The sequence below is a fragment of the Muscardinus avellanarius genome (assembly GCF_963383645.1).
Source record: "Muscardinus avellanarius genome assembly, chromosome: 9".
NCBI classification, from domain to species: domain Eukaryota; kingdom Metazoa; phylum Chordata; class Mammalia; order Rodentia; family Gliridae; genus Muscardinus; species Muscardinus avellanarius.
Genome location: NC_137795.1, coordinates 31580151 through 31607382, shown reverse-complemented (window position 1 = coordinate 31607382; position 27232 = coordinate 31580151). Strand labels below are relative to the sequence as shown.

Here is a 27232-nt window from a genome sequence, read left to right as displayed (position 1 = left end):
GATAAATGATATAATAAAGGTAGTTGGAATTTTTAGGCAATGTAATATATTAAAACACAAACTTTTATTGATGTTATTATTGTCATATTATAATTACTTAATTTATCAGAATAATCCATGTAGCACTGGTAAAAACCAAGTAGAAAAAAATAAATTCCAATAGCCCAGCCAAAAATAATCAGAAAATCAGATGCATCTCTACATGGTAGAACAAATAAAAAGTGTAGCTCTTTATCCCAACATTTATCTAAAAAAATTTATTTCTGGAACCCTGGAAAATGCACTGTAAATCACAACTAATTATTACCAATGTCCAAAAACAGTTATAAAAATAACACATTTTCTAATAGAAGCTATGCAACCTAAATGTTAGCAAGCCAAGACTCAACTTTATCAACGTTCTTATAATATAATCCTTTTCAGAGATATATAAAGATAAAATAGCTCTATAATATACAAAAAAATCATACTCAGAGTATGGATTTTCCTGAAAAGGGGCAAAAGCATGTAGTTATTGTCGTGGGTTAGATGTGATTGAATATTTTTGTATAAATATTATGTTTATTTCTTAAGAAAAATCTCAACTCAGTAGTAATGCTGTTTTGCAGAGGAGTTGACTGATTGCTCAGCCAGGTAATGTAACTTACTTAAACTCTAAACAACCAGAAAATGCTAGAGCAAGAATTTAAACTCAGACCTTAAGTTCCTTAGCCTATTCTCCTTTTTCAATGTTATTCTGATATCTCCAATTAACCATTCAAATTCCTGTTTTTATATGCCAGGAAGCTGTGAGAACAATTGAACACAAGAAAGTTATGTACTTAAAAATCCACCACCAACAGGAAAGACACTAGTAAATATGGTTAGATTAGCAATGGTGTATATCTATTTCCCTTAGATATCAAGATTCCCTCTGAGTCTTTCTTTTAATCCAGGATATACACTTGAATCCCAGGGCTGGTGTTTGCCTTGAAATGAATCAGTGATGTTTGAGCCCTCTGTCTTAGAATCAGGACCATAAGGTTCTAGGGGAGCTCTCCAAATTATGTCATTTGCAAGAAAATAGATGGACCTGGAGAATAAGATGTTCATTGAGATCAGCCAGTTACAGAAAGTGAAGGGTCATATTTTTTTCTCTCCTATATGGAATCTGGGGAGTAATTTATTCAATGAACCTCACTCTTCTTCCTCTGCTTCCATTAGACTGCCTCATGGGCTCCACTACAGTCTCTCCTTCATTAGCTGAAGTCCCTCTGGTATCCTGTTTACCTCCTAGCTTCCACATAGGAGAGAAAACATATGACCAAGTGCTCTGTGAATGTATGAGCTGCATTATGTGAGACTATAATGTATCACAAAAGTATAAAATAATTATCTTTAAAATTTCTGATTAGTCTTCAAAATATTTAAATATCATTTGAAATGAATAATTTAGTTTTATTTTTTAAAACTAAGGCTTAGCTGGGTGTGGTGGCTCACGCTTGTAATCCCCGCGCTTGGGAGGCAGAGACAGGAGGATCGCAGAGGTTCGAAGCCAGCCACGCGTGCTGGCTTAGGAGACCCTGTTTCCAAATAAAAATGTAAAAATAGGTCTGGGAGTGTAGCCCAGAGGCAGAAGGGCTTCCAGAAACCCCAGTACCACCACCAAAAAACAACAACAACAACAACAACAACAACAACAAAAAACCCTAAGGCTTAAGCTTTCTTTTTTATTTACCCTCTTGGTACTAGGAATTGAACCCAGGGGCATTCTACCTTTGAACCCAGGGGCATTCTACCTCTGAGCTACACCCCCAGCCATTTTATTTTTTATTTTGAAACAAGGCCTTACTAAGTCTGCCTAAGTTGCTGAGATTGGTTAAAAACCCGTGATCCTCTTGTCTCAACCTCTCAAGTACTGGGATTACAGATGTGGATGGTTATGCTTAAACCTTAAAGGCAGGAAAAATTTAAGTCAGTATCTTAGATAGTACAATTCTGATATTATGTGAGTTGTGCTTGTTAATCAATTGACTATGCCAGTGTATTCTGGAAAATTAGGTAAAAAGAAAGATCGGGACCTGGCCTTATGCCATCCTGCCTGACTCATAGAAGAGGGAGGAAACCAATAATAAGGTCAAGTCTCTATAATTTTTTTAATGAAAATTTCCAAAGTTCCACACAATGCAATGAAAATACTCAGACTTTGAAATCAGTTTGTTCTGGCCTTAAATACTGACTCAGTTGATTAAATAACTGTGAATCCTAGGTAAGTTTCTTTTTCTACTTGAATTTTAGATAGTGCATCCTTTACAAAGTGATTAAGATTAGAATACTAATGTATATGATAGCATCTGAAAATTCCTTAACCATTAATAACAATAAATAATGCCTAGTATTATTTCTACAAGATAAATAGATCTAAGCACTCTCTCCCAAGGTTATCTACATAACCATTAATAATTCTTTATTTTATTTTTGCCATGAGCACATACTTTTGTCCAGTATTTAATACTGGGTCATGAACTAATAGAACTTAGAAACGCCTCTCAAGAGTGTTAATAGTGGTGCTAAAACATCATGGGCCCTGATAAAGATTATAATAGTCACTGGTGAAATCTAGAATTTAATTGATGCATCCGTGACTACTACATGTAATAAAACATTCTTTCAAGACCTACTGGTCATCCCAAGGAAAATCATGAATGGTTCAAAAATATTAAGTATCTTTTACAGATATTAATTGGAATTCTATTTTGGCTTTCTGAGTATTTAAATAGTTCTAAATATGTTTTTGAGGACTTTGTTTTATAGCATAAAGAGAAGTCACCATATCCCTGTTTCTTTTCCTAATTTAGTTATCTAATTAATCTGCTTACTGAATATTTTTATGATAGAGTTTCTATTGTCCTCTACCACTCCAAATGGAAAACAAAGAAACAAACGCTGTGGCATGTGCTGATAGTCCTAGCCATCCAAGAGGCTGAGGAAAGAATGTCTCTTGAGCCTTGGTATTTGAGTCCAGCTTTGGCAAAGAAATGAGACTGGATCTCTAAAAAACCAAACCAAACAAATAAAATACAAAATAAGAACAAAGGGAGATGTGTTTTGCAGCATCTGCCATTTCTTCATTTGGTTTAAAGCTAAATACTTACATGACCTCTCAATTTTAGATAATTTGGTTAGTTAGATTCCTGAATTAAACTGAAAGGTAACTAGACACATACTAGACATGAACAACAAGAAGAAGAATGAGTCAAACTAGGGTTGACTAAGGGTATTGGAGAAATACTGAAAGCCATTGAACCATGAGTGGACTTGGGTCCAAGACAGTCATGGAACAGCACCTTCTCCCTGCCTGGCTCCATATTAATGAGGAGGCAATAAGCATTGCTTCTGAACTTCACTTAACCCTATGAAATTGATAATAGGATCTCTCTTCTTTTACAAATAAAAAATCTGTGACTTAGTGGAGAAACAACTTATTCATGGCCACAGTTATATTAAGTGACACCTGAATCTAATCTAATCATCACTCAATTTGAGTGAAGTATGCATTTATTAGATCTTCAATCACAAGAATGATAGCATAGCTTAATAAATTTCAGAGGAAATGAGTCACACAGTTTCTTTTTTTTTTTTTTTTTCTGTTTTCCTAGAGGCACGCTGAATGTGAGTTTCTACCTACTGCTATTTAATTCTCTGGGCACTGTTCATTTGGTATGCTGAAACATCTCAAGGTAGAGAGGCCACCAGACAATTTCACTAGTTACTAAAAACAATAAAATCAAATATTTGGCCAACTCTGGGCCTAGTTACTTAGATATAGAAATGCCTATATGTGCATTTGAAAGTCTGAACTCTGAAACGCCTCAAGTTCCACAATATTTTGAGTGCTGAAATAACACTACACATGGAAAATTCCATACCTGACCTCATATAACACTTTGCAACCAAAAGGCAGATACACTAAAAAGACTGTATAACATTCCCTTCAGGCTATGTGTATAAATAAAAACTTATGTTTAAACTTAGGCTCTATGTCCAAGATATCTCACTATGTAATACAACTATTTTAAAAAATCTGAAAAACATGAAATCTAAATCAGTTGTTTTCCAAATATTTCAGATAAGAGAGGCTAAATTATTAACATCTGTAACTATATATAGAGAGGGATTAGGTACATGAATACAATTTTAACTTAATAATGAAATGAAATTTGGTGCATTTCACAAGTGAAATAACATTTTTGACCCAATATCCTTTGAACATTAAATTGTTGAGATTTCTCCCTTTTTGGATTTTTGTGTATACAGAGAGGGTATGGACTCATTTGTGCATAAGTGAGCATGTACATGAGAACACACGCCAAAACATATTGCAGGTTTCCTTGGGGTGAAAGACATTTTGGTTTAGGAGGCTGAGGTATGTCTACCACCTACCAAAAGAATTAATTGTTATATGCGGATTAAGTGGATATAAAGAAGTTAAATTGCTTGGTTATCTTGGATTGGATGTCTTACTAATAATTAAGTCCATACAAAGAGCTGCTTCAAACCTTTTAGGCAAAAGCATTCAAATTGAGATTTTATTCGAATCATGTTTCTCTTCAGTATATTGTCAGAAACTAGGTGACTGGTACAAATATCATGTATCCGCTATTGTTCCTAGAATGAAGAATTTTAGATCAATTATATCCTTGGATAAGGGATATAATTCCAAAATAGATTTTTGTCATGGGCAAAAATGGAGAAATTTCAATCTATATGACTTAGACATGGAAAGAATTTAGATAAAGAAAAATTTTCATCAGAAAATGGCAAAGCCAGAGCCAGGCCTGGTGATGCATGCCTGTAATCCCAGTACTTGGAGACTGAAATGGAAGAACTGCAGGTACAAGGCCAGCCTCAGAAATTTAGCCAGGTCCTCAGAAACTTATCAAGAATCTGTTTCAAAATAAAAATATAAGAATAGGGCAGGGTTTAGCTCAGAAGGGTTCTACCCTAAGTACCACCAAACAAGAAGAAGGAAATGGCAAAGCCCCTGGATTCAATCCCCGATACCACAAACAATTTTTTTTTTTTTTTTTGGTGGTACTGGGGTTCTTGGAAGCCCTTCTGCCTCCGGGCTACACTCCCAGACCTATTTTTTATATTTTTATTTGGAAACAGGGTCTCTTAAGCCAGCGGGGCTACCTTCGAACCCGCGAGATCCTCCTGTCTCTGCCTCCCAAGCGCGGGGATTACAAGCGTGCGCCACCACGCCGAGCCAAGCAAACATTTTTTAATCCTTTCCCAGATTACTTGTATACTTAAAATTAATTTTCAGTTGAGAACATAAAAATAAATTTGTAATTTCTTTCTGAGACTCGGGCACTGTTTAGATCTTATGAAAAAGAATGTGTGTCCCTTGTGTATTTTGACATTAGAGAAAAATGATATACTATCTGGACAGAAACATGCAATTTCTAATTGTGCACATTTGAAATAAATGTGCAAAGTATTCAAGTATACACTTCAAATTGCATTTCTTTGAAGTAAGCTGGGAATTTTACTTAATTGTTTAACTTGCTTTTAATTAAATAAACTTAAAATATTTAAATATTAAATATAGTTTGAGTAGCTATCATTTACACCGTTCCTTGTTTGTGCTGCTATACTATGGGAGTGTACTGATGGGCGTTTTAACTAAGTCTTATGGTCTTTCAACCAAGTCTTACGGTTGTTGCCATGGTGAATAAGGCAGGAGTCTACAGAACAGGTATGTGCACTAATTATGCTATAAATTTCATGAAGCAAAACATTTTAGAGTTATTAAGCAGAAAAAGTTATGATCTACAGAGCAAGTACATTCCTGAAAATCAAGCAGTAAAACCTTAAGTGGTTTGGATAAGGAAAGTTCCAAGTATTTTAAAACACCTGTATTTCAGTTTACATATGAGAAACCCAGTCTTAAAAGTTTTTAAATAAATTACATTTTCAGATATAGATGGATGGAATTATCAAGTACAACTCAGTTAGACTCTGTTCCGAACTTCACTGTCTGAATCTCCCGGATTTTCAAACTCCAATTTATGAAAATGGCAACAAATACTCAGGGACTTTGGGTCTGCGTATTACTAAGTCCAGTTTATTCCCACTACGGAGGATGCACTCGGGCCTGAGAAATGTGGCTTCCACACAGCAACTTGGGAACACAATCCGTCTATTTAACTCCCTGTCAATCAATCTCACAGATTGATTTTCTTCCATTTGACTGTCTTTTCCACAGCAGATTACTCAATGGTTCATTCATTGCAATCAAATGGTTGTGCTTTTGGATTCTGTAGTTCCATTCTAAGCGACTATATTACATATAATAAAGAATAAGAAAGAAATGAAAATTCCATAATGGCACATATAGCTGTCTTTCTATATAAAATTATAGTTAAAGGATTTTTCCTCTTAATTGCCTATATTTTTAAAATGATCACTGGAAGTACTTTGATTATGAAATAATGACTGGAAATAATTGATATAAGCATCCATCTCATACATTTTAAGCCCTTTATCTAAATACTACCTGATTTTAAGCCATTTTAAAAATTTTACATGTTTGGAGCCAAATACTCAAACTAGTTGCTTAAAATCTTAATACACTTGTTCTAAATAAAAAGCTCATGATTTACAAGTCTTCCTATGTAAAAACAGTCCTTCATAATGTAGCTTTTATTTCCACTGACTTTTAAATTTGATTCAGAAACTTTGCAACAGTGCTATTAATATTGTTGAAAAAACTTCATGACACCAATCAAAACAATATGATTATAGACTCTGTATACCCTGACAGGCTAATTATTGGAAGATCTCACTTGGTACTTATAAGTAATACAGGATTAAAATGCATCAATTGCCAAAAGGATGAATATTTTTTCTATCTAGCTTAACTCTGCATCTTCTGGGAGCCTCTTTAGTAAGTAAGAATTGGTATTATTACTATTAAGCATAGGAAGAAAGAAATATATTCCCTCAGAGTGGCACATGGCCTTCAGTGATCTGGTCCCAATCCCTCTTCTATCCTTATCTTTATCTCACACACGTAAGCCCCAGAAGAATGAAAATGTTCACTATTCCTGGGACATAACTTATCCCATCCCAATTTTTTGCTTGCTTCCATGCTGCCAAATGTTGGACATCCTCATGCTCTCCACAGCAATTTGTGCATCCAGGATCTCAAATTCACCCAGTGCTAGCTACCTGCCATAGACTTTACTAGAAGCATTATTCAATTTAGGCCTGGTACCACTCCTATGTGGCAGATGAAGAAACTCTGGCTAGTCTCTCTGCTAGAAGTAGTAGGTCTGGGACTTGCAACCAGGCAGTCTGACTTCAGATCTTACCCTATGGCACGTTAACACTGTGATACAATCATTCCATGTCTCCATAAACTGTCAAGATAAATTGTAAAGTAATAATTCTTTCATGGATATTTTATTGCCCATAACAACATCTCTCCCCTTGTACCTCTCAGAGGTCACGCTCTAACTTCTTACCAAGTTAGTGATGTGCTCATATTTTCTTTGCTAGGCCTTTAGAGGACAGTTTTCTGATTCATCTAGGTAGCCTCTGTAGTGAACAGCAAAATGTCTTTCACACACTCAGCCATCTATTAATATTGGTTATGTGGATTCATCAGTAAAGGAATTAAGAGGTAGTTCAGACTTCATGGCAAATGACTTACTAAAAATAATTGCAAAAATATGCTTAGCCCATAATTTGATAAACATAATGATCAGAACTGGGTACTTATTTCTCTATAAATTTGATATTTAAGTTGAGCTTATAAGTGTTTGAACATTTTAGTTTCAAATTCACTCATTCAAATAATATTGTTTGATTTTACTGAGCCAGATAATAGAAGTTAGAACTTATGTTCCAGGGACCTAGGTGAACTTTGCTTTCTCTAAACAACCAATTGAAAATTAAACTCTAGATAGATAGATCTATATGTAGACCCATTTATATATGTTTATATCTTATATATATGATTGATTTTTTCCTGAGATGATTCAATTTTTTCATTGTTTGTACTTATGTTGACTCATGTAAATAATATTAAATAGATTATGAAGATAAAAATCATTTATTTTTTACATGATACTAAACTAATGTAATCATTAAAAATTCATGAAGATAAACTAGAAATATAATATTGTCTAGAGACAACTTATGTTTACTCATTCAATTTCTTGAATATCAGGGGCTGGAGAGTGAATTACAGAGCATCTGAGGTTTCCTCTTCTTAATCCATCAAAATATCACATTTTCTCCCCCTTTCTTTGCATGCTGGCATTACATTTTATTTTGACTGCTGTCCTATAGAAGTTTTAAAGTTCCATTTTTGTTTATGTAATAATAACTGCAGTTCTTAAAATATAAATAACCACATATATGATGTAGAATTACCAGATTTAAGATGCATCTTTTATCCTTTCAAGCTCATATTTAATATTTACAGTGGCAATCACCTAGTAAAGAATAAGATAATTATTTAGAGATTGATAGTAACTTTTTACTGAATTCAGAAAAAGGATTCATGGAGAATTCGATCTTATGGCTAAATGCTATTTTTATGTTTTTAGAAGTTCTTCACTAAAAATATTAATTTCACTTGAAAAAATAAAAACACAAGAACTAACTATCCAAAGCAGAATATTGCCAGTTTTAAGCATGTTAGATCATTTCTGAAAAATCAATTACTTTTTTACAATGATTTTTCTTAAACTTCTAAATGGCCATTTTTTATTGTCCTAAAACTCATGCTCAAGTAGTGAAATCCTGACTGCTAAATACACTCTGGATTATGAATGACAGAATACCTCTCAGTAAATTATATTTAAAAAATAAGAACAAACAGGAGATCCAGAAGATGAAGGCAGCTATATAACTTGAAGAAAAGAAGAAAAACTATGTTTTACAATTAGGTCTATACTAGGGATAGTGCTAAGTTATTTTATTGATCCTGTCAGAAGGAATGGGTCTCTAAGGCTTTCTTAAATTCATTAAAGCAACTAAACATGCATCTTTTGGGGTATGCCACCTGGCCTAATAAAAATTATGACATTTTGCCTAAGCAGTTAGGTAATTTTTAAGGTAGGCTATTTTCCAGTTAGAATGTTGCTACATTTTACTATTGTTGTTTGCTTAACTTATTGCCTAGAGATTACTAAAGAGTTTTCAGAGGTAAATAATCAGAAAATACAGCAATGGAAAATTAAGAGAAGTGGTTTTCTGGATGAAAAGCACCCACATGTTTCTTCCACAGACATTCTACTTTTTTTTGTCATATTGGTGCTGACTTTGGTATATCTTGGGCACTGTAGCCCAGAGGTAAATGCATAACTGTCCTTGCTTGTTCCTGGTATAGGAAAATGATGTAACACTCATTTTGATTTTTCTTATTTAAAAGGAACAAAAGCCTGAGCCCGCCCTTGACAGGTGTAACCCCCACCCTCCACTAATCATGAACACTGGGCAGTTCTTTGCAGAATTAGCTGGTGGAAATTGAACTCCCCTCCCAACTTCAACCAAAGCCTCTTAATTTGGTGTTGGTAAAAATCACAAATGGCCGGGCGTGGTGGCACACACTTGTAATCCCCGCAATTGGGAGGCGGAGACAGGAGGATGGTGTGGGTTCGAAGCCAGTCGTGCTGGCTTAAGAGACCCTGTTTCCAAATTTAAAAAGAAAGTATAAAAATAGGACTGGGAGTGTAGCCCGGAGGTAGAAGGGATTCCAGGAACCCCAGTACCACCACCAAAGGAAAAAAAAATAAAAAAAATAATTAATAAATAAACAAACAAAAATCCTAATAAATAAAAGAACAACATAAAGGAGCTACCTTGCCGATACAAACCTACATGCAAGCTTCCTGGAGGGGGAGTGACTAACGCACGCACACTGACCGTCACCGTAAACAGGTAAAGAGAGTGAATGGCTCAACGTACACACACCCCGCTCCATACCGGGGACGAGTCTCCGAGCTGCGGCTTGTGCTCTCGGAGGGCCAGGCTGAAGCTGACCGCCCCCACGGCCACGCTGGACACCCCCAGCCCTATCTCCAGCACGGAGAGCACCAAGAGGCTCCCAATAATCTGACCGCTGGTGCACATCCTTCCTGGGTCATCATTCCTTCCAGATCAGAGAGGAGAACCAACCATCCACCTTCTTCCTTCCGCAATCCTCCTTACCCCTTTCACCCCCTACCAGGTCCCAAAACTTTTCTTTCTTCACCAGCGAAACGTCCGGAAGGGCTGGATTTTCACGGCCCGAGAGAATCTCTTCCCGGCCCAGCCAGAGGTGCAAAAGCTGCAGCCCCTCCTGGCGCGCTCAGTCGGGGATGGGGACGGTCCTCCGGGGCTGGCGGCAGGGTCCCGGGCTTTCGGGCAGGAGCCTGCGGGAGCGCGGGGAGCCCGGGCGGCTCGCGAGGCGCTGTCCAGAGTTCTGCCGGGTCCCAGCCTCCGCAGCAGCCCGCTCCCCAGCCCCGACCTCTCTCTCGGCTGCCTTCCCCTTCCTTGCGGAGATGCGCTTGGCTCCTGGAGATGCAGGGGGGACCGCTCAGCCCCAGCGCGTCTCCCGCCCCTCGCTCTCGCCTCCTGTCCTTTGTTTTCGTGGTAACGCGAAGTGCTTCTTGGAGTCTCGGGTCCCCAGGGCAGAGCGGGCGGATGGGATTCAGCACCACGCTCCCCTCCTTCGCCCGGTCGCCAGAAAAAGCGACCTTGTCTGCTGGCCTTTTTCAGTCTGGGTTTCTTCTCCCTCCTCGTCGTCCTCGTCCACCCCCTCTCTCTTGATCTGATTTTCTCTCATCGCTATGACCTCATTGGAATTTAGGAGATTGACGGAGGAGGGGAAAGCCTGATGTATTCGTGGGTCTAGGACCAATGTTCTTGGCGGGCCGTGGATCCGCCCCGCCCCGGGACCCCGGCCACAGGAATCCCAGGGATCCGGGTCTGCGCAAGTCCGCCTCCCGCTCCCCTGGGCTCCTTTCCAGAGGGAGGGAGACCATGCCTACGTCAACGCGGGGCTCGTTCTGTGTGTAAAACTTTCTTCTACGTGAACTCGGAGTGGGGGAGCAGTGTGCAAAGACAGGGAGGGGGGGGGGAGAGCTCTAGCAGTAAAGCCAGACTCCCAAAGAATCTCAGCAGGACTGGGGGAGGGACCCTCACGGAGGGGTCCTCCAGCACTCCAGGCTGCGCGGACCTGTCAACTTTCATATCCCCACATCCCAGAGGGAAGCAGCTGTTAGCTGAAGCAGCACTTCTGGGGAGATGGCCACTGCTGTCTCCAGCCCACAGAAGCCCCGCTCTCCCCTTGAGTGCCTTGAGAGACCTGGCATGTGTAGCCAGACCTTACACATCTAGACCCGGTGTTCTCACTCAAATGCAAGAGACATGCACGCTTATGGACCACAGTGGGACAGGCATTATTAAATTAAAAAGAAAGTCTGGCCCAATCTGAAACCGTTTTTGACAGTCTGCCCTGGTTGCGATCATTAGGGCGCAGGCCAAGCTTGGCATGGGTATTTTTGTGTTGTCATCTTTGATACATATGAGACTCTAGATATCTGGGAATTGCGACGTTCAAATCCATTTTCATTTCCCTGATTTTACCTCACAAAACGTCTCAATGCATTCCATCAAAGTTATAGGGGAAGTGGGAGGGGGAGGAAAGGTTTTTAGGTGTGGGTCATCCTTCTATAAGCTGGGTTCTACAGTCAGAGGTGGAGGGAAGGGAAATAGAGTAAAGGAGTCAGGGCACAGTAAACAGGGCTAAGGCTTCTTGACCTCCACACACAGGTAGACAAGTGCCGCACAGGCGCTTCTGTGCTTGGAGGCTTCTTCTTGTTTTAAAACCCCAACTTCAAGGACACAAAAGCTAAGTGACCTAGAGCCTAAATTCTGTAGAGTTAGGTGCCAATTTTGATTTTAAATTTGATTCAGTTTGTTTCACAGTTTAAATCCAATGCTACACTGAATCATATTTTATGGCATATTTATTCTATAATTTTAAATTTTGAGTCCTCTTTTTAAAAAATAAAAAAGGTGAAGAAAAAGGACTACAAATTATTAGGCATTAGGGAGTCATGGGTTATAATGTTTGGAAAGAAACTTAACCGCTTATATTGAATGAATATGAGTGAATTCACTTTCTACTTCTTAAAACCCGGCCTGTCAAATAGCCAGTTGCTAAAATCCCTCACAGAGTTATGGCTTTAATGAACCCTAGTTTAGTTTATTTAAATGTTGCAGGTATCATCTAATTTATTTAATTTATATGCGAAAATAATGAAGCATCTATGTTGCTTGACTTAAGTCACTGCTTTTCTTTTTGTAATTTCTTCCTCCATTTCCAAAAATGAATGACGTTAGAGTGATTATTGAAATAAAGTCATTAGTGCAGACATGGACAAAAAAGAGGACTAAATCTTTGTAAAGAGTATTTAGCTTATATTAACAATATTATTTTTAAAGAGAAAAATGAAAATACAATGCATTACAGTTGGATTTTTGTTTGTGATGAATGTGATGCCTAGAACTGAGTTTACTTAAACCCTACAGCCTAATAATACGCCTGATATAATCAATCTTGGTTGGTTCCAGGTCATTGGAGCAAAACCCTCAAGCTTTGGAGATAAAATTTACATAGAACAAATTAAAGTTGTATTCATTTAAATGACTACTAGTGAGGCATAATACAATTGAAACAATTTTAGGAATAAAACGAAAACAATCATTATCCATAGAAGAATTTACTATTATGGCTTTACATTACTTTTTTTCTGGGACACAAATATATATTTTGTGTGCCTGTTAAACTGGTATAAAGAGTAATCAAAAGTAAACCCAATACATCTAAAATTTCCTCATTATCATGAAAATCAAGACTAAGAAAAATTAGTTTGGTGCGGTAACCCATACCTGTAACCCTAGTTCTTAATAGGCTGAGACAGGCCAATTGAAGGTTCAGGGCCAGGCTCTGCAACTTAGTGAGCTTTGCTGAAAGTTAGTGAGGCCATGTTTCAAAATGAAAATAAATAAATACATAAATAAACAAATAAATGGATAAAAGGGCTGGTGGTGTGGCCTGGAGGTAGAAAGCCCCTGGGTTAAATTCCCAGTATCAAAATAAGTAAGTAAATAAATAAATACAATTTTAAAAGAATAAAAATGGGTTCAAATGAAAAAATGATTTGTTATTATTATTAGCATCATTATTCTTTGAGTTTATTTGTTAGAGAAAGAATTATATTATTGCATCAAGGGAAGCTATACAGACTACACTGCTACCCAAAGTAGTACCAGCAGCTCCACAAGTGAGGATTTTGTATTTCTTGTGTCCTAGTACACCAGAGGTGTTATTCAGGAGGTCTGTTGAGACATGGGTCAATATTTCTGTCTTTAATAAAGACAACTGTATTAAAAAATCATCTCAAGCTTGCCCCCTGCTGGCTTGTACAGGATGCAAATGAGTGAGTGAATAGCTCAGTAAGCTGCAAATAGGATAAAGAAAAGTAACTGCAAGTAAGGAAGACACAACAAGGAGCATCTCAATTAAATTTCTGCAAATTAGTGCTAGCATTAAAACTTAACATAGCCTAAGAGCCGGGCATGATGGTGTTTCTCCTGGGAATACATTTTTACAGACAGGTGGGAGGTACTTCTGTATAGACAGAAGAGAGGCTGAGACAGAAGGACGACAGATTCAAGGCTAGCCTCAGTAACTTAATGAGACCCTCAGCAACTTGGCAATATTTTGATAAAAAAAAGAAAAAGAAAAAGAGGAAAAAAAAAAGGCTGGGGTGTAGGTAGAATGCCCTTTTAATACAAAACAAAAACAACACAAGAAAACCCACCCAGAATAAAAAAAAAAAAAAAAAAAAAACAGCCAGAGGAAGAAGGTCATATTTTTTACATAGCAATGAAGGCCAGATTTCATTACTTCTTATATAATATTATTCAAGTCAGAGGGTAATTGATTACATTTTAAAGCGTCACATTTAAAAACAAACAAAAACTTCTGCTAATGTAGAACTGTATACCCAGAGAAAAATATTTTAAAAATAAAAGGGAAACATATTTCTTCAGACCAATAGAAACTGAGAGAATTCACTGACATAAAATATTAACCATCAGTAATGCTAAAAAAAATATCCTTTGAACAGAATTAAAATATACCAGAAAGACATTTGGATCTACACAAAGGAATACTGAAATCATAAAGGTACATTTACAGGTAACTGTGAACAATATTTTCTCTCAGTTATGATCTCTCAAAAGCAATTGAGGAAAGAAGAAATTATTTGAGTGTGTGACATATATACAACTAAAATGTATCACAGCAATAGCATGTCAGCTAGAAGAACAAAATAAAATGAGACTGTTGTAATGTGCGTAAGTTATATGTGCAGTAGTATATTACCTAAGATTAGTTGGGATAGTTAAACAGGAAATTATAGCACATAAGCTAGAGCAATTACTAATCAGCAAAGATAAAAAGAGACAGCAAATTAGCCAAAAGTAGAGATAAATACTAAATACTACTATATGCTCTAAAAGAGAAAAGGAAAAGATAATAAAAAGAAACAAATACGTGTGTAACAAGCAAAGCCTGCTGAAACAATGAACCCTAAACATATCGATTATCATAATGAATTAAATGGTCTACTTTAATTAAAAGGCAGTGATAGTGAGACTGAGTAGTAAAAATAATTGCAACATAATAATACCTTGCCCTATTCTCAGATAAATTAAAGGTAAAAAGATGGGAATTCCTCTTCTGAATGGGATGAATTAATGTCTTTCTAATTCTACTCTTTTAGAATTTAAAAAACCCTATAAAATGTGGACATAATGAAAAAAAAAAAAAACACTACCTAAGAGTGTGGGACAGTGGACGGGAGCAGGCAGACATTGGCGTGAGTGCATGCTTACCTAAGGATGGAGGAAGGAGAAGTTATGCAGTAAGACCCTTTGCAGCTGAGGCTGCAGTGCATGCTGCGTGATGCATCCAGCCATGGCCAGTCACAGCATGGAGAAACTTGTAGTCTTTCTGGTCTGGAAAACAAGAAAAATGGAGCTACAAAAATTTCAATGCCACTGAGAGTTATCAAACACCAGGAAGAAAAGGACCCAGATAGTTGGATCCCCAACCTTTGATAGACTTTCTATTACACATATATAAAACAGGCTCAAAGACTTAATTGAGACCAGTTTCCAAGGAACAGAGTTTTAATTTCTAGCATGGCCAAGAAAATGCACATTGAAAACAGATAATATTATTCTTATTGAATAAAATGATAGACTTAAGAAACTCCATAATTTAATCGTAATGATATTTAGATATAATTTTAAAAGTGCTCAACATATTAAAACTAAAATAATAGCTGGGCATGGTGGTGCATGCTTGTAATCCCAGCATTCGGGAGACTGAGACCAGAGAATCACAGTTTGTGTACAGCCTCAGCTACTTAGTGAGGCCCTCTGAAACTTATTGAGACTCTGTTTCAAAATAAATAATAAAAAAAAATATATAGGACAGGGGGTGTAGCTTGGAGGTTGGAGGTTGAATGCCCCGGGGTTCTGTCCCCAGACACACACACACACACACACACACACACACACACACACACACACACACACACAATAATAAAGACAATTCTCAAGAGAGGAAATAAGATAAAATCAGACCAAAAAATAGATCAGATGTTGGATATAACTAAAGACTTTTGTCCTAAAATCTATTATAATTAAAATAAATAAAGCCTTAAAATTAACTATAATTAACTTCAATGAATTAAAACAGGATATTTTTCAACCAATGATTTTTAAGTAGAAGAATAGATAATTTTAGCAGAGAAGAAAACAAAAGAAAAGAATCAAATGGAAATTCTGCAAGTTAAAAATAAAATATTGAAAAAAAATTTAAAAGACACCAGAAGGATTTAATAGCTGAGAGGTGTTAACAAAGGAGTAAGTTAATTTAAAGATATATCAATAGAAATTAACAACTGTAATCAGCGAGATACAGTTTGTAAAATAAATAGAGCCTCAGGAGTGTGGTAAATGATACCAAGTGTGTTATATGATAAACACAAGAAAAATTAGAGAAGGGATAGAATTAGAAAAAATATTTGAGAATATGATGGCCAAAAATTTTATAAATTTAATGAAAAATTCAGATATTTAAGATCCTAAATGAACATTAAACAGAATAAGCATAAATATGTGTATAAGGCACATCTAACAGACCTGAGTTTACTAAAATCCAAAGACAAAGAGTATTATTTTAGGCTGGGCATGGTGGCACATGCTTATAAAATTAGCATTTGGGAGGCAGAGAGCAGAGGATAGGGGTTAGCCTCAGCTACTTAATGAGGCTCTTTTTTTTTTTTTTTAACTCAGTGAGATCCTGTTTCAGAAATAAAGAATAAAATTTAGGCCTGGGGGTGTCACTCAGAGGTAGAATGCCCCTGCGTTCCATCCCCAGTACTTAAAAAAAAAAAGATTAAAAAGAGTATTATTTTAAAATAATAGAAGAAAAACTCTACATTGTGTGTAGAAATAAACAATTTTTATTAGAAATTATGGAAACCTGAAACAAGTAGAATGATAAACATTAAAGTGTTTAAAGAAAAAATATTTTGACCCAGAAGTCTATATACAACTAAAACACTGCAAAAATAAAGCAAAGACTCATTTTTACAGACTAAGAATTGGTGTTTTTTAGACCTAAACTAGAAGAAATCACGAGTTCTTCAAATGAGTATAAATATATCCAGATCCTAGAAAATAAGACATAAAAATCATCAGATATTGGCAATATCAGGTTTAATGCAAAAGACCATGTCTTCTTTTTTTTCTTCTCTGAATTTCTTTATAAACCATACAACTGTTTAAAACAAAAATCATAACACTATTTTGTGGGGTTTATAACGTATGCATATATAACAAACTATAATATAAAGTATGGAAAATACAGTTTCATGTATTTTCAAGATTTTGATGTTTATATACAAAGTACATGAAAGCCGAGCGTGGTGGCCCACTCTTGTAATCCCCGCGCTTGGGAGGTGGAGACAGGAGGATCACGCAGGTTCGAAGCCAGCTGTGCTGGCTTAAGAGACCCCGTTTCCAAAAATTAAAAAAAGTATAAAATAGGTCTGGGAGTGTAGACCGGAGGTAGAAGGGTTTCCAGGAACCCCAGTACCACCAAAAAAAAAAAAAAAAAGTTAATGAAAAACCATAATTGGACTGTGAAAAGTCAAGAGTATATTGTAATTCTTTAGGTAATCTAGATAAAATCCAAAATATAAAATTAGGCACAGAAATATAGCACAGAAATATAGCTAGCAAGAAAAGCTTAAATAAAATTCTAAAAATCCAAATAAGGATAGGAAAGAATAGTTCAGGAATAAAACATACAAGAGACAAGTAGAAAACTAAAAGTAAAATGATATCATATTTATATAATGATTAATAATTACATTTAAAACATTATTTTAAATATTAAAAAGCAAACATTATCAAAAATAATAAAATAAGAAAGAGTCGACCTATGTGTTGCATATAACACAATAATTAAATAATACAGATGGGTTGAGAGTGAATAGAAAAAAATATTTTATGCAAACCATGATTATATTAGCAACAGATAAAACACATTTCAAAATAAAATTATTACCAGAAATATAAACGGATATAATGAACGGATTTAAAAGTTTATTTCAAAAACAGATAATGGAAGTAAGCTTTCAACTGTTTCCCTATGGTCTCTGCCTCCTGGAATTCAACCCTGGGTAATCTCTCCCCTTCCGTGTGCATGGACCTAGTGACTTATGTCTAACCATTAGAATATGGCACAAATGATAATATGTCACCTCCAAGATGAGGTTACAAAGGACTCTGCCATTCATCTCATGGTTTTCTCTAGTCTTTTCTCAGCTTATATGTTTTAGGAGAGTATGCTGTTATGATGGAAGGTCCCACAAGCCAAGGAGTTGAGGGTGACCATGAACCACCGGCCAGTGAAGAATTATCATCCTAAAGCCAAAACTCAATGAGAGATTAAATCCTGCCAACATGTACCAATAAAAAAAATGGATAACAAAGAGAAATGAAAAACTTTATAGTCATATTTGGATATTTAATCACTCAAAAGATAATGCAAGTAAAAAAAAAAATCAGCAAAGAAATAGAAGTTCTAAAAAAATACTACCAACCAGGGATAGTAATTTCTTTCTAAAAGGGAATCAGGTATCTGGCTATTGAGGTTTATTGAGCTAAAATGTTTTTCTCAAATTCTCTATCTCAAGTCTATCTCTCCAGAGGTATATTTCATATCCTTTTCTAATTTGTGAGTTTAAAGAATGAATATTAAGATGTTTAATAATCATTTTATGATGTACTTATTAAGTGAGAAACCATTTTCATAATTATTTAAAAGAATAAGAAATTGATGAGAACATCTTCTGGGTTACATTTTTAAAAATTAGTAGATTAATATAGAATGGTAGAATTGAAAGGGCTAGAAAACCTTCCGTTTTCAATCTGTATTTAAATCCTTTCTATCACATTCTTTATTTTTCAACTCTTCAAGTGATGAGAAACACATTGCTTTAAAAAGGTTTAAATATTAAACCAACATCTATAGGTTTATAAATTCTATTCAGTACTTTCAGTTCTATGTTCTGATACAACAGAGACTAAGTAAAAACTCTGTATATATTCTTTCCAGGCTAAAAATGATACTTTATTTCAATTTTTAATTGTAGAAGTTCAGTCTAAATGTCATTTACACACACACACACACACACACACACACACACACACACACATCCATTGATCTCTGGTGCTGTCTTCATTTCCCTCAAAATTTGGCCAATGCTTCTGCCTCGGGGAACTTCCCAGTTCAACCTCAAACACCGCCTTGGAGTGAAAGGAAGCTCTGGTCTTCTGGTTGCAACCACACTTCCAAAGCACAGCAATAGCTAGAACGTTTGCTGCAGGCTGTTAGTGCTGGGATAGGGTAACAGCGCTATGGGCACAGCTCTGGGTGGGTCAGTGTGCTTCTGCAGCCTGTGCTCTCTTCCTCTTTCACTGTTTTGTTTTTGTTTTTTCTTTTCTGATACCGGTAGCCTTATTTTTTTGTAATAAAAATGTCTTTTTTGGCCAGAATCACATTGGACAGCAGGTGTTTTAGATGATTATCAATGCTACCTACTAAGATAGGAGCCTACAACTGAGAAATTTGAACTCTGAGGGTTACAACTCAAATATTATTTAAGGGCAAGGAAACAAATTATTTGGCTGCCTAGGGGAATGCTTGAATCTTTGTAGAATCATAATTCAAGGTAGACTTGGGCTTCATACTGTCTCACAAGACAAAAATCACAAAACGTGTATATCCCACACAATTTACAGAGCTCCCCTTCCTATGTCACCCTCAGTGCTGAGAAATGATTTCAGACCCTAGAAGTTGTCACATCTGTGCCCCAGTAACAACTTCTGCTGCCTTCTTAGGTAACAATTGCTACAAACTCGATTATGACCAACTCTTTCTTTAAATACAAAGCTACTAAGTTGGAGGCCCTCACCTTAAGCCAGTGAGGACACAAGGAGCTGGGACAATACGTGCACATTAAAGCCAACACTCTTTTGAAATAATCAGTATCTTCAAAGCCCATCTGCCTGCTTTTCTAATCAGGCAATCCCAGGGGAACACTGGCTTGTACTGCCCACCAACACATTCTTCTACACAGAAGTGAAGATGTTTTAGGATATGAAAAGGAGGCCCCCACAGGTTCAGCTACTTAGTGAGGTCTCAGCAACTTAGTGAGACTCCGTTACTAAATAAGGTATAAAAAAATAGGTCTGGGAGTATAGCCCAGACGTAGAAAAGTCCTTGGGTTACACCCCCAGTAAAACACACACACAAAAATAGTGTTTCAACATATCTTTTTTCAGGGATAAAGCACAGCCACAGAAATACTTCTTAGAGTTGGTTTATTCTAATGTCTATCTCAAGGATAAGGTGAGCCAGCTTTCAGAGGTTCTGAGACATGTTCTGGCAAAAATACTTTTGCTTCCCTGGAGTTATATGTTGTCTTCAAGTTCAACTATATCACAGATGTGATATATATCTGTTCTTTTTCTGTCAGCAAAAAAAAAAAAAGGAACATCTCTTTTTCAAACCCCTAAATGAATAGTATCTGTGGAGAACAAAGGTAGAATTTTGGTTGTTATTTTTTATAATTCATAGCACAGTAATGAAGCCAAATGCCTTCAACTGTCTCTGCAGCCCCATCTTTCCATGGTCCTTTTCTTTTTTCACGTGAATTCATCTGGGTCATTACCGTCCTGATCTGAAGACATATTCTCAGCTCTCATTAGTGATGAATAGCTCCTGTGCTCGTCCATTTTCCTCTTCGTTTTCATTTTTTTCTTCTCTCTTGTTTTCATTTCCTGAATCTTGGCTTTTTTTTTTTCATTCTGCTCCCCACCTGCTCTTCATGAAGCAGTCTCTTTTCATTGCGAGGTCTAGGAACCCCTAGGATTTGGTCTTCTCTAATTGGCTCAGGATCTCATTCAGCTTCTTCTCCACTGTCACAATTTTTACATCCTTCTGCCTGTGAAAGCCTGTCTGCCCTACACCCATGTCAGGTGTTTTCTTTGGGTTGGGCCACAGCATATACATCACGTTAACGTTGCCCATCTTGCAGTCCTGAATGCTGTTGACCTTCAGCAGCTGAGCACAGTCCATCAGCGCCTCCTGTGCAATGTCTTCCAGCGTCTCTCCCTTAGGTAATAGAAGGTAGACCTGAGCCAAGACAATTTGTCCACGTGAAACCAAATATCCTCAGGCTAGCCATACTTTATTAGATCCTTATTTTCATATTTGTCCTTTCCCAAGTAAATTGTGTAAGCAGATGAATGAACGCTGTTGCTGGTGAAGTAGAACACGGGATCCCGATGGCTGGATGACAACTCCAAGCCAAGCGGCATGTCGGACACAGGTCACCAAGCTCAGGAGACCAGAAGCACAGTGAGTGGCCCCTGCTCCCTGGAACTTCTCCATGCACGTTTTTATTATGATAATCATTCAGTCATTTAAAAATTCCTATGCTTATCTACTACTTAGTGGGGCCCTTTGTAACTCAGTGAAACCCCGTTTCAAAAATAAAAAATAAAAAAAATAGGGTTCGGGGTATAGCTCAGAGGTAGAATGCCCCTGGGTTCTATCCCCAGTACTGCCTAAATAATAAATAAACAAATAAATAAATAAATAAATAAATCTAAAGTTATACCTATCTCCCTTTAAAGAAAATAAAACACATACAAATGAATAAAGTGCAACAGATGTTTTTCTATAAGGACCAACAAGTACAGAATAATTCTGCATTTTTATAAATGTTCTCTACGGTGGTGTGGTCTTTTTATACACTGTTGTTGGGGCGTTACAGTCTTACTTCATAATGCAGTTCAGAGTGATAGTGACATACATGCACACAGCCCTTGGTGAGCTTTCCCTGGCTCCCTCTCCACTCTCTCCCAATCCCCACACAAGCTATGGAGATTGGCATTGGTCTTCTCACACATGTACATGAACCACAGATTCATACTGAGTTTTTAATTGGTGTAGGCCCTGGAGTGTTTTTCCCGTGGACCATCCTGCTTCCTCAGTCTGGCATTTGTACAATGCTTTTCACCTCAGGGCAGTTGATCCATTTATCACTAATTTAATCATGTTATCATTGGCTCTTCATTCTTTCCTGTTTAGATTTTTTTGATTCCTTTCTCTGTCATTCCATGCCTTAGCTATTTCTTCCAGAATTATGTCATATGCCCCCAAGCACTGGGCCTATTCTGGCCTCATTCTTCTTGTTCTGAACATTTCTAAAAATGCCATTTTTATTATCCGAGACATTTTTAACAAGCATTTGTTCATTGATGCCTCTCGCTTTTCTGTCTCTGTATTTCCAGATTTCCACTGCTCCCAGAATTTATTATTGTTTATCATATCCTTCTCCTTTTAGCTTTTCACATTTTCCTCAACATCTAAGTTTATTTTAGTAGTTCTTAGGAAACCACAAGATTTAATAGTTTTAAAAATTCATTTCATTGCCCCTCAAACAGAGAATTTATAGTTATAATCAGAATTTTGGTGTCAAGAGACTCTTGTGCAGTCAGTTACCTTACCACTCAAGTATCTGGCTGGCTGGGGCTCAGCCCACATACCACAGAGCTTCAAATTCATCTCTCCCTATGCCAGTGCTCCTTTCTCCAACTGTTGTGATTTTAAAATGAGGCTAACTTACAAACTCACTGAACAATGCTGAATAAATACTTGTGTGCAAACATGAAAAACACAAAAGCAAAAAGATTGATGTAAAACTAAGATGTTGTGTGAGTCAGCTTTTCGCCACTATAACAAAGAACGTGAGATATTCAACTTGTAAGGATAAAAAGTTTATTCTGTCTGACAGTTCTGAGGTTTCAGTTCATGACTGGTTGGTCTCAGGCAGCATATCATGGAAGGGAACATGTGGTGAAACAGAAGAGCAGGGTTCCCCAGTCCCCTTCTAGGACACACTCAAAATTACCCAAGGACTTCCAAGAGGCCCCACTGTCTCCCAGGAGCATGAAGCTGAGGACCAAGCCTTTAATACATAGGACTCCAGGAGACACTTAAGACACAAACTATAGCAAATGTAATATTTTTCCAATTCTTTATCCATGCAGCTATATCAGTTCTTTACATATATAATTATAAGAGATCAAAGCAGTATGGTTATTGTTTTGCCTTTTTTTCACTGTTTTATTTAAAGACAAAATGAAAGAGGGATATCGTAACCTGGAAAAATTGTGAAACATTTATGGGGGGGGGTTTGCTTTTCACAGACAAATAGCTCTTTCAAATCCAACCTGATCCAAAAAGTCACGATATAATGAACAAGTAATTTTCACTTCCTAAAAGGATTTTACAAATAGCTAGTCAAAATATTAAAAATGTTGCCGGGCGTGGTGGCCCACGCTTGTAATCCCTGCGCTTGAGAGGTGGAGACAGGAGGATCGCGCTTTGAAGCCAGCCTTGATGGCTTAAGATAAATATTTTTATTTCCAAATAAAAATTTAAAATAGTTCTGGGAATGCAGCCCGGAGAAGGGTTCCATCCCCAATACCACACACACACACACACACACACACACACACACACACACACAATGTTATCATGAGTAGTAACCAAAGAATGTAATTAGGCACGAAAATGTAATCAATTACTACTTTTATTATTGGTCCAGAAAGTATTTATTTTATTTATTTATTAATTTATTTATTTATTTATTTTTTGCGGGTTTGGGGATGGAACCCAGAGGCACTTGATGTCCAAGCTACACCCTCTGCCCAATTTTTTATTCTTTATTTTGAAACAGGGTCTCACTGAATTGCAGAGGGCCTCACTAAGTAGCCGAGGCTGTCTGTGAACTGCAATCCTCCGGTCTCAGCCTCCTGAATGTTGGGATTACAAGTGTGCGCCACCATGCCCAGCTGTAAGTATTTATTTTAAAACAACAAATGGTACTGTTGGAAAGAAACGAAATAGTTATTCTTATAAATACAACTGGAAATTTGAGTTTGTCTGTGTCTGCCACCCAGTAGGGTGGGATGTTCAGAATGTTGATCAGCAGCCTTGAGGACAACCCCTTCTCTGATTCTTTTCTGGCACCTCGAGGAAGTATGCAGCAGATGATGTGAGGTTTTCCTGAACCTTTTGGAAGAGACCTGCTCAGTATTTCTGATGGAAGAAGAGCTCATAATCACCTGGGACATGATGCTGGACAGGACTCCTTGTCTCGTACAGATGTTCGCCCTCTTCAGGCAATGGACAGAATAATGTTAAGTATGAGAAACAGTATGCAGGAATTACAAAGAAATTTTGGTCAACTTCCAATGGATCCAAATGGACATTCCTTTTATTCTTCCTCAGTAATGACTTACTCCAAAGTAGCAAATGAATCACCCAAGGTTTTCCAAGCCTCAACTCAAACACACAGGGCTCCAGGTGAAATAAAAGAAACCAGGAAAGCAATGAGAGATTATGACAGTGGACTAGAAAAAAAAAATGGCTGTTGGTCATCATATCCATGACTGAGCTCAAGTCATTAAAAAAAAAATCAAAGAACAGCAAGACTGGAGATGAAGAGGCCAATCCGGAGTTCATCAGTATGAATGAAAGTGATGCTCATGCTTTTGATGATGAGTGGTATGAGGTTTTGAAGTACAAATCAGGAGGACCAGGGCACAGTCTTGAAATCACCAGAATGCGAAGTGTCAGTCATGAGAATTCAGGATTCTGAGAACTTAGAAGAAGGGAGAGACCTCATTAGAGTCCAGCCATTGAAAGTGGAAGAAGATCCAGTGTTCTTGTGGACAAACTCAACATCAAAGGATCACCTGTGAAAGTCAACAAAATAAATAACCAAGTATTTGACTTGTTTAGTTTTAGTTGTTTCTACAGAGAAAGTAATGGTGCTGGGTAATACATATTAAGACCAATCTCTTGTTCAATCAATACTATCCTATCCTTTGCAACTTTCTTCTGATATATGAATGTTCTTCAGAACTCTTGCTTTGTGTACCTACTGTAGGAATAAAACTTTCATGTTCAAAATGTGATTAAATTATTAAGTAACATTTTGTGAGTCTTTAAGACATACTAATTTTTAAAGCTCACATGCTTATTTTGCTTTCCCAATTACTTTTTTATTGGCTATGTATTCTTGTGTAATATAAAGATTGACAATGGAGCTATTTCCACAATTTATAATTAGAAGAATATAAAATGTTTAAAACAGACTATTTTCACTATCATTTATACTACTGTGATGATAGTTAAGATACAAATAGATCATCTCAAATTTTATAACATTTTATACAGCCAGCTGGTTTAAAGCTTTAAAAATAATAAACTAGTACTGTTTCATAAGAAATTAATTATTTTGACAAAGGACAAAAGTAATCAAAAGGTTTATTTTCAAAGAAAAATATTTTAAATTATAGCAAAGTCTTGTTATAATTTCTTGATACAACATATTCCTTTTTGTTCTATATTACACTCTTAACATGTGTCAATTTATATTGATCTTTCTCTTTAACTTCTTAAAGTGGTATATTTCTATTCCCACAAACAGCTTAAACTCTCTCTAAGGTTAACATTCTAAAGTTGAAAAGCCTTTTGGAGAAACTCTGCTTACCCTTTTTTGACAATTTAAAAAATATATTTGGAGCTGGGCGTGGTGGTGCACGCTTGTAATCCAAGCATTCAGGAGGGTGAGACAGGAGGATTGCAATTTGCGGACAGCCTCAGCTACTTAGTGAGGCCCTCCACAACTTAGATCCTGTTCCAAAATAAAGAATAAAAAAACAGGACAGGGGGTGTAGCTTGGAGGTCAAATGCCTCTGGTTCCATCCCCATATCCTCCCACATATTTATATATATATACACAATATTTATACACAATATTTATATATACACAATATTTATACAAAATATTTATATATTTATATATTTTACATATATATATATATATATAAAATTTGGTAGTCTGAAAAAGAAAATTATTATCTCAAAGCTTCTTAGTCAGGTGATAATGTTTTTTTGAGCAAGATATTTAATAATACAATTGTCCCTTTATTATTTATACCATTTATTATTCTAGAATTTTATTCTACCTTTTCTCTACCTAGAATTCTCTACCTAGAACTTTATCTGCCTTTTCATTCTAGAATTCAAACATTAAGAATTTTTATAAAAGCTAGGGATAAAGTTTATGAGTATAAAAATCTTAATTTTTATATCTGTCAAGGATAAAAAAGAACAGAAAACCAATTGTCACTCTACAATCCTAAGTATATTTCTTTTTAAGTTTAGAAATAAAATTATATTGACTATGTTTAAAAAATAGAACTGAAAATTTAAATTGGGACATTTAAAATTAAAATATATTTAGCAATATATTTAAAAATATTTAGCAATATTTATCTAGAATATTAAAACTTATACTTTTGGGTCAAGGTGTAGCTTGGAGGTAGAATGACCCTGAGTTTCACCACTAGTACCAAAAAAAAAAACCCAAAACAATAATAACAATAAAAACTCTTAATTTTTTCTAAAAAATGCATTCTTCTGCCCTTAAAGCATAATACAATATAGAAAATCCAATAAAGTGAAAGATTTATTGGATCATTTCTCAGCTAATAGGCCACAATAATATTAGATCATGTGCCACAAGGGTTGAGAGTAAAGAAATAGTTGAATATTTTAGATTAAAAATCAAGAGATGACACATGATCAGAAAGACTCAAAGTGAGTGTGTGAATCCCAGGAAAAACTGGAGAAAGAAGACAGCCAAAAAAGAACAGAAAAGAATATTGAATATCTCCATAATGGCAATTCGTGGTAAGTTAGGGGGAAAGGAGTTGAAAATGATGTTGAAGTAGCAGCCATGGCTAGATTATTTAAGGCCACTTGATCATTCTAATGCTTTACATTTAATTCTTTCATTTTCTTTCTTTTTTTTCTTTTTTTGCGGGTCTGGGAATGGAACCCAGGGGCATTTGACCTCCGAGCTACACCCCTTGCCCTAATTTTTTATTCTTTATTTTGAAACAGGGTCTCACGAAGTTGCAGAGGGCCTCACTAAGTAGCTGAGGCTGTCTGCAAACAGCGATCCTCCAGTCTCAGATTTCTGAATGCTGGGATTACAAGCGTGCACCACCACGCCCGGCTACATTTAATTTAAGTGGATAGATTAGAAGGTGTTTTTTTTAAATTTAAAGAAGTTTATTAGAAAGATAGAAATACAGCTCCATACCAGACTGGCATGGAGGGGGTGAATCGAAATGAATACACCCGATTAGAAGGTTTTGAGAAAAGAAAGAGCATGCTATGATTTACTACTTCAATAAGACCAGCCTCTTAGTTTTCTGGTTCTAGATACAATTGGCTGAGAGATGGAGTGGAGATGGGAGCATAGGTACCGGCTACAATTGTCTTGAAGATTCAGACTAAAAAGGTGGTATTATGGGTGGTAAGAAGTGCATTTTGGCAGTATCATACAATGAATACATAGAAATTTTAAGAAAAGACCATTAAATTAAAATCTTATTATACAATGCTGGGTTGAGAAAATGAAGCCAGGCCAAGGATTCAAACAGGAGA

At 36.4% G+C, this 27232-nt stretch overlaps 1 protein-coding gene and 2 pseudogenes across 4 annotated transcripts in view; 1 reads left to right on the top strand and 2 right to left on the bottom strand.

Moving 5' to 3' along the window:
• The window catches only part of TMEM196 (transmembrane protein 196), a gene marked incomplete at both ends in the record, with an annotated part of 59501 nt that extends 49373 nt beyond the window's left edge, over positions 1-10128 (bottom strand). Inside the window, one exon of one of the 2 annotated variants that reach the window (XM_080701309.1) lies at positions 9964-10128. In XM_080701309.1, coding sequence (XP_080557435.1) covers positions 9964-10128 — 165 coding nt within the window. The remainder of the gene's footprint in view (positions 1-9963) is intronic. The other variant, XM_080701310.1, reaches the window with a different exon arrangement.
• Positions 10129-20340: 10212 nt separating this feature from the next.
• On the bottom strand, positions 20341-21015 carry LOC308266767 (coiled-coil domain-containing protein 25-like; annotated as a pseudogene). The gene has a single exon. The product of its transcript is annotated as a coiled-coil domain-containing protein 25-like (transcript).
• Positions 21016-23676: 2661 nt separating this feature from the next.
• LOC308266766 (myeloid leukemia factor 1-like) lies at positions 23677-24551 on the top strand (annotated as a pseudogene). Its single transcript has one exon. The product of its transcript is annotated as a myeloid leukemia factor 1-like (transcript).
• Positions 24552-27232: the final 2681 nt, after the last annotated feature.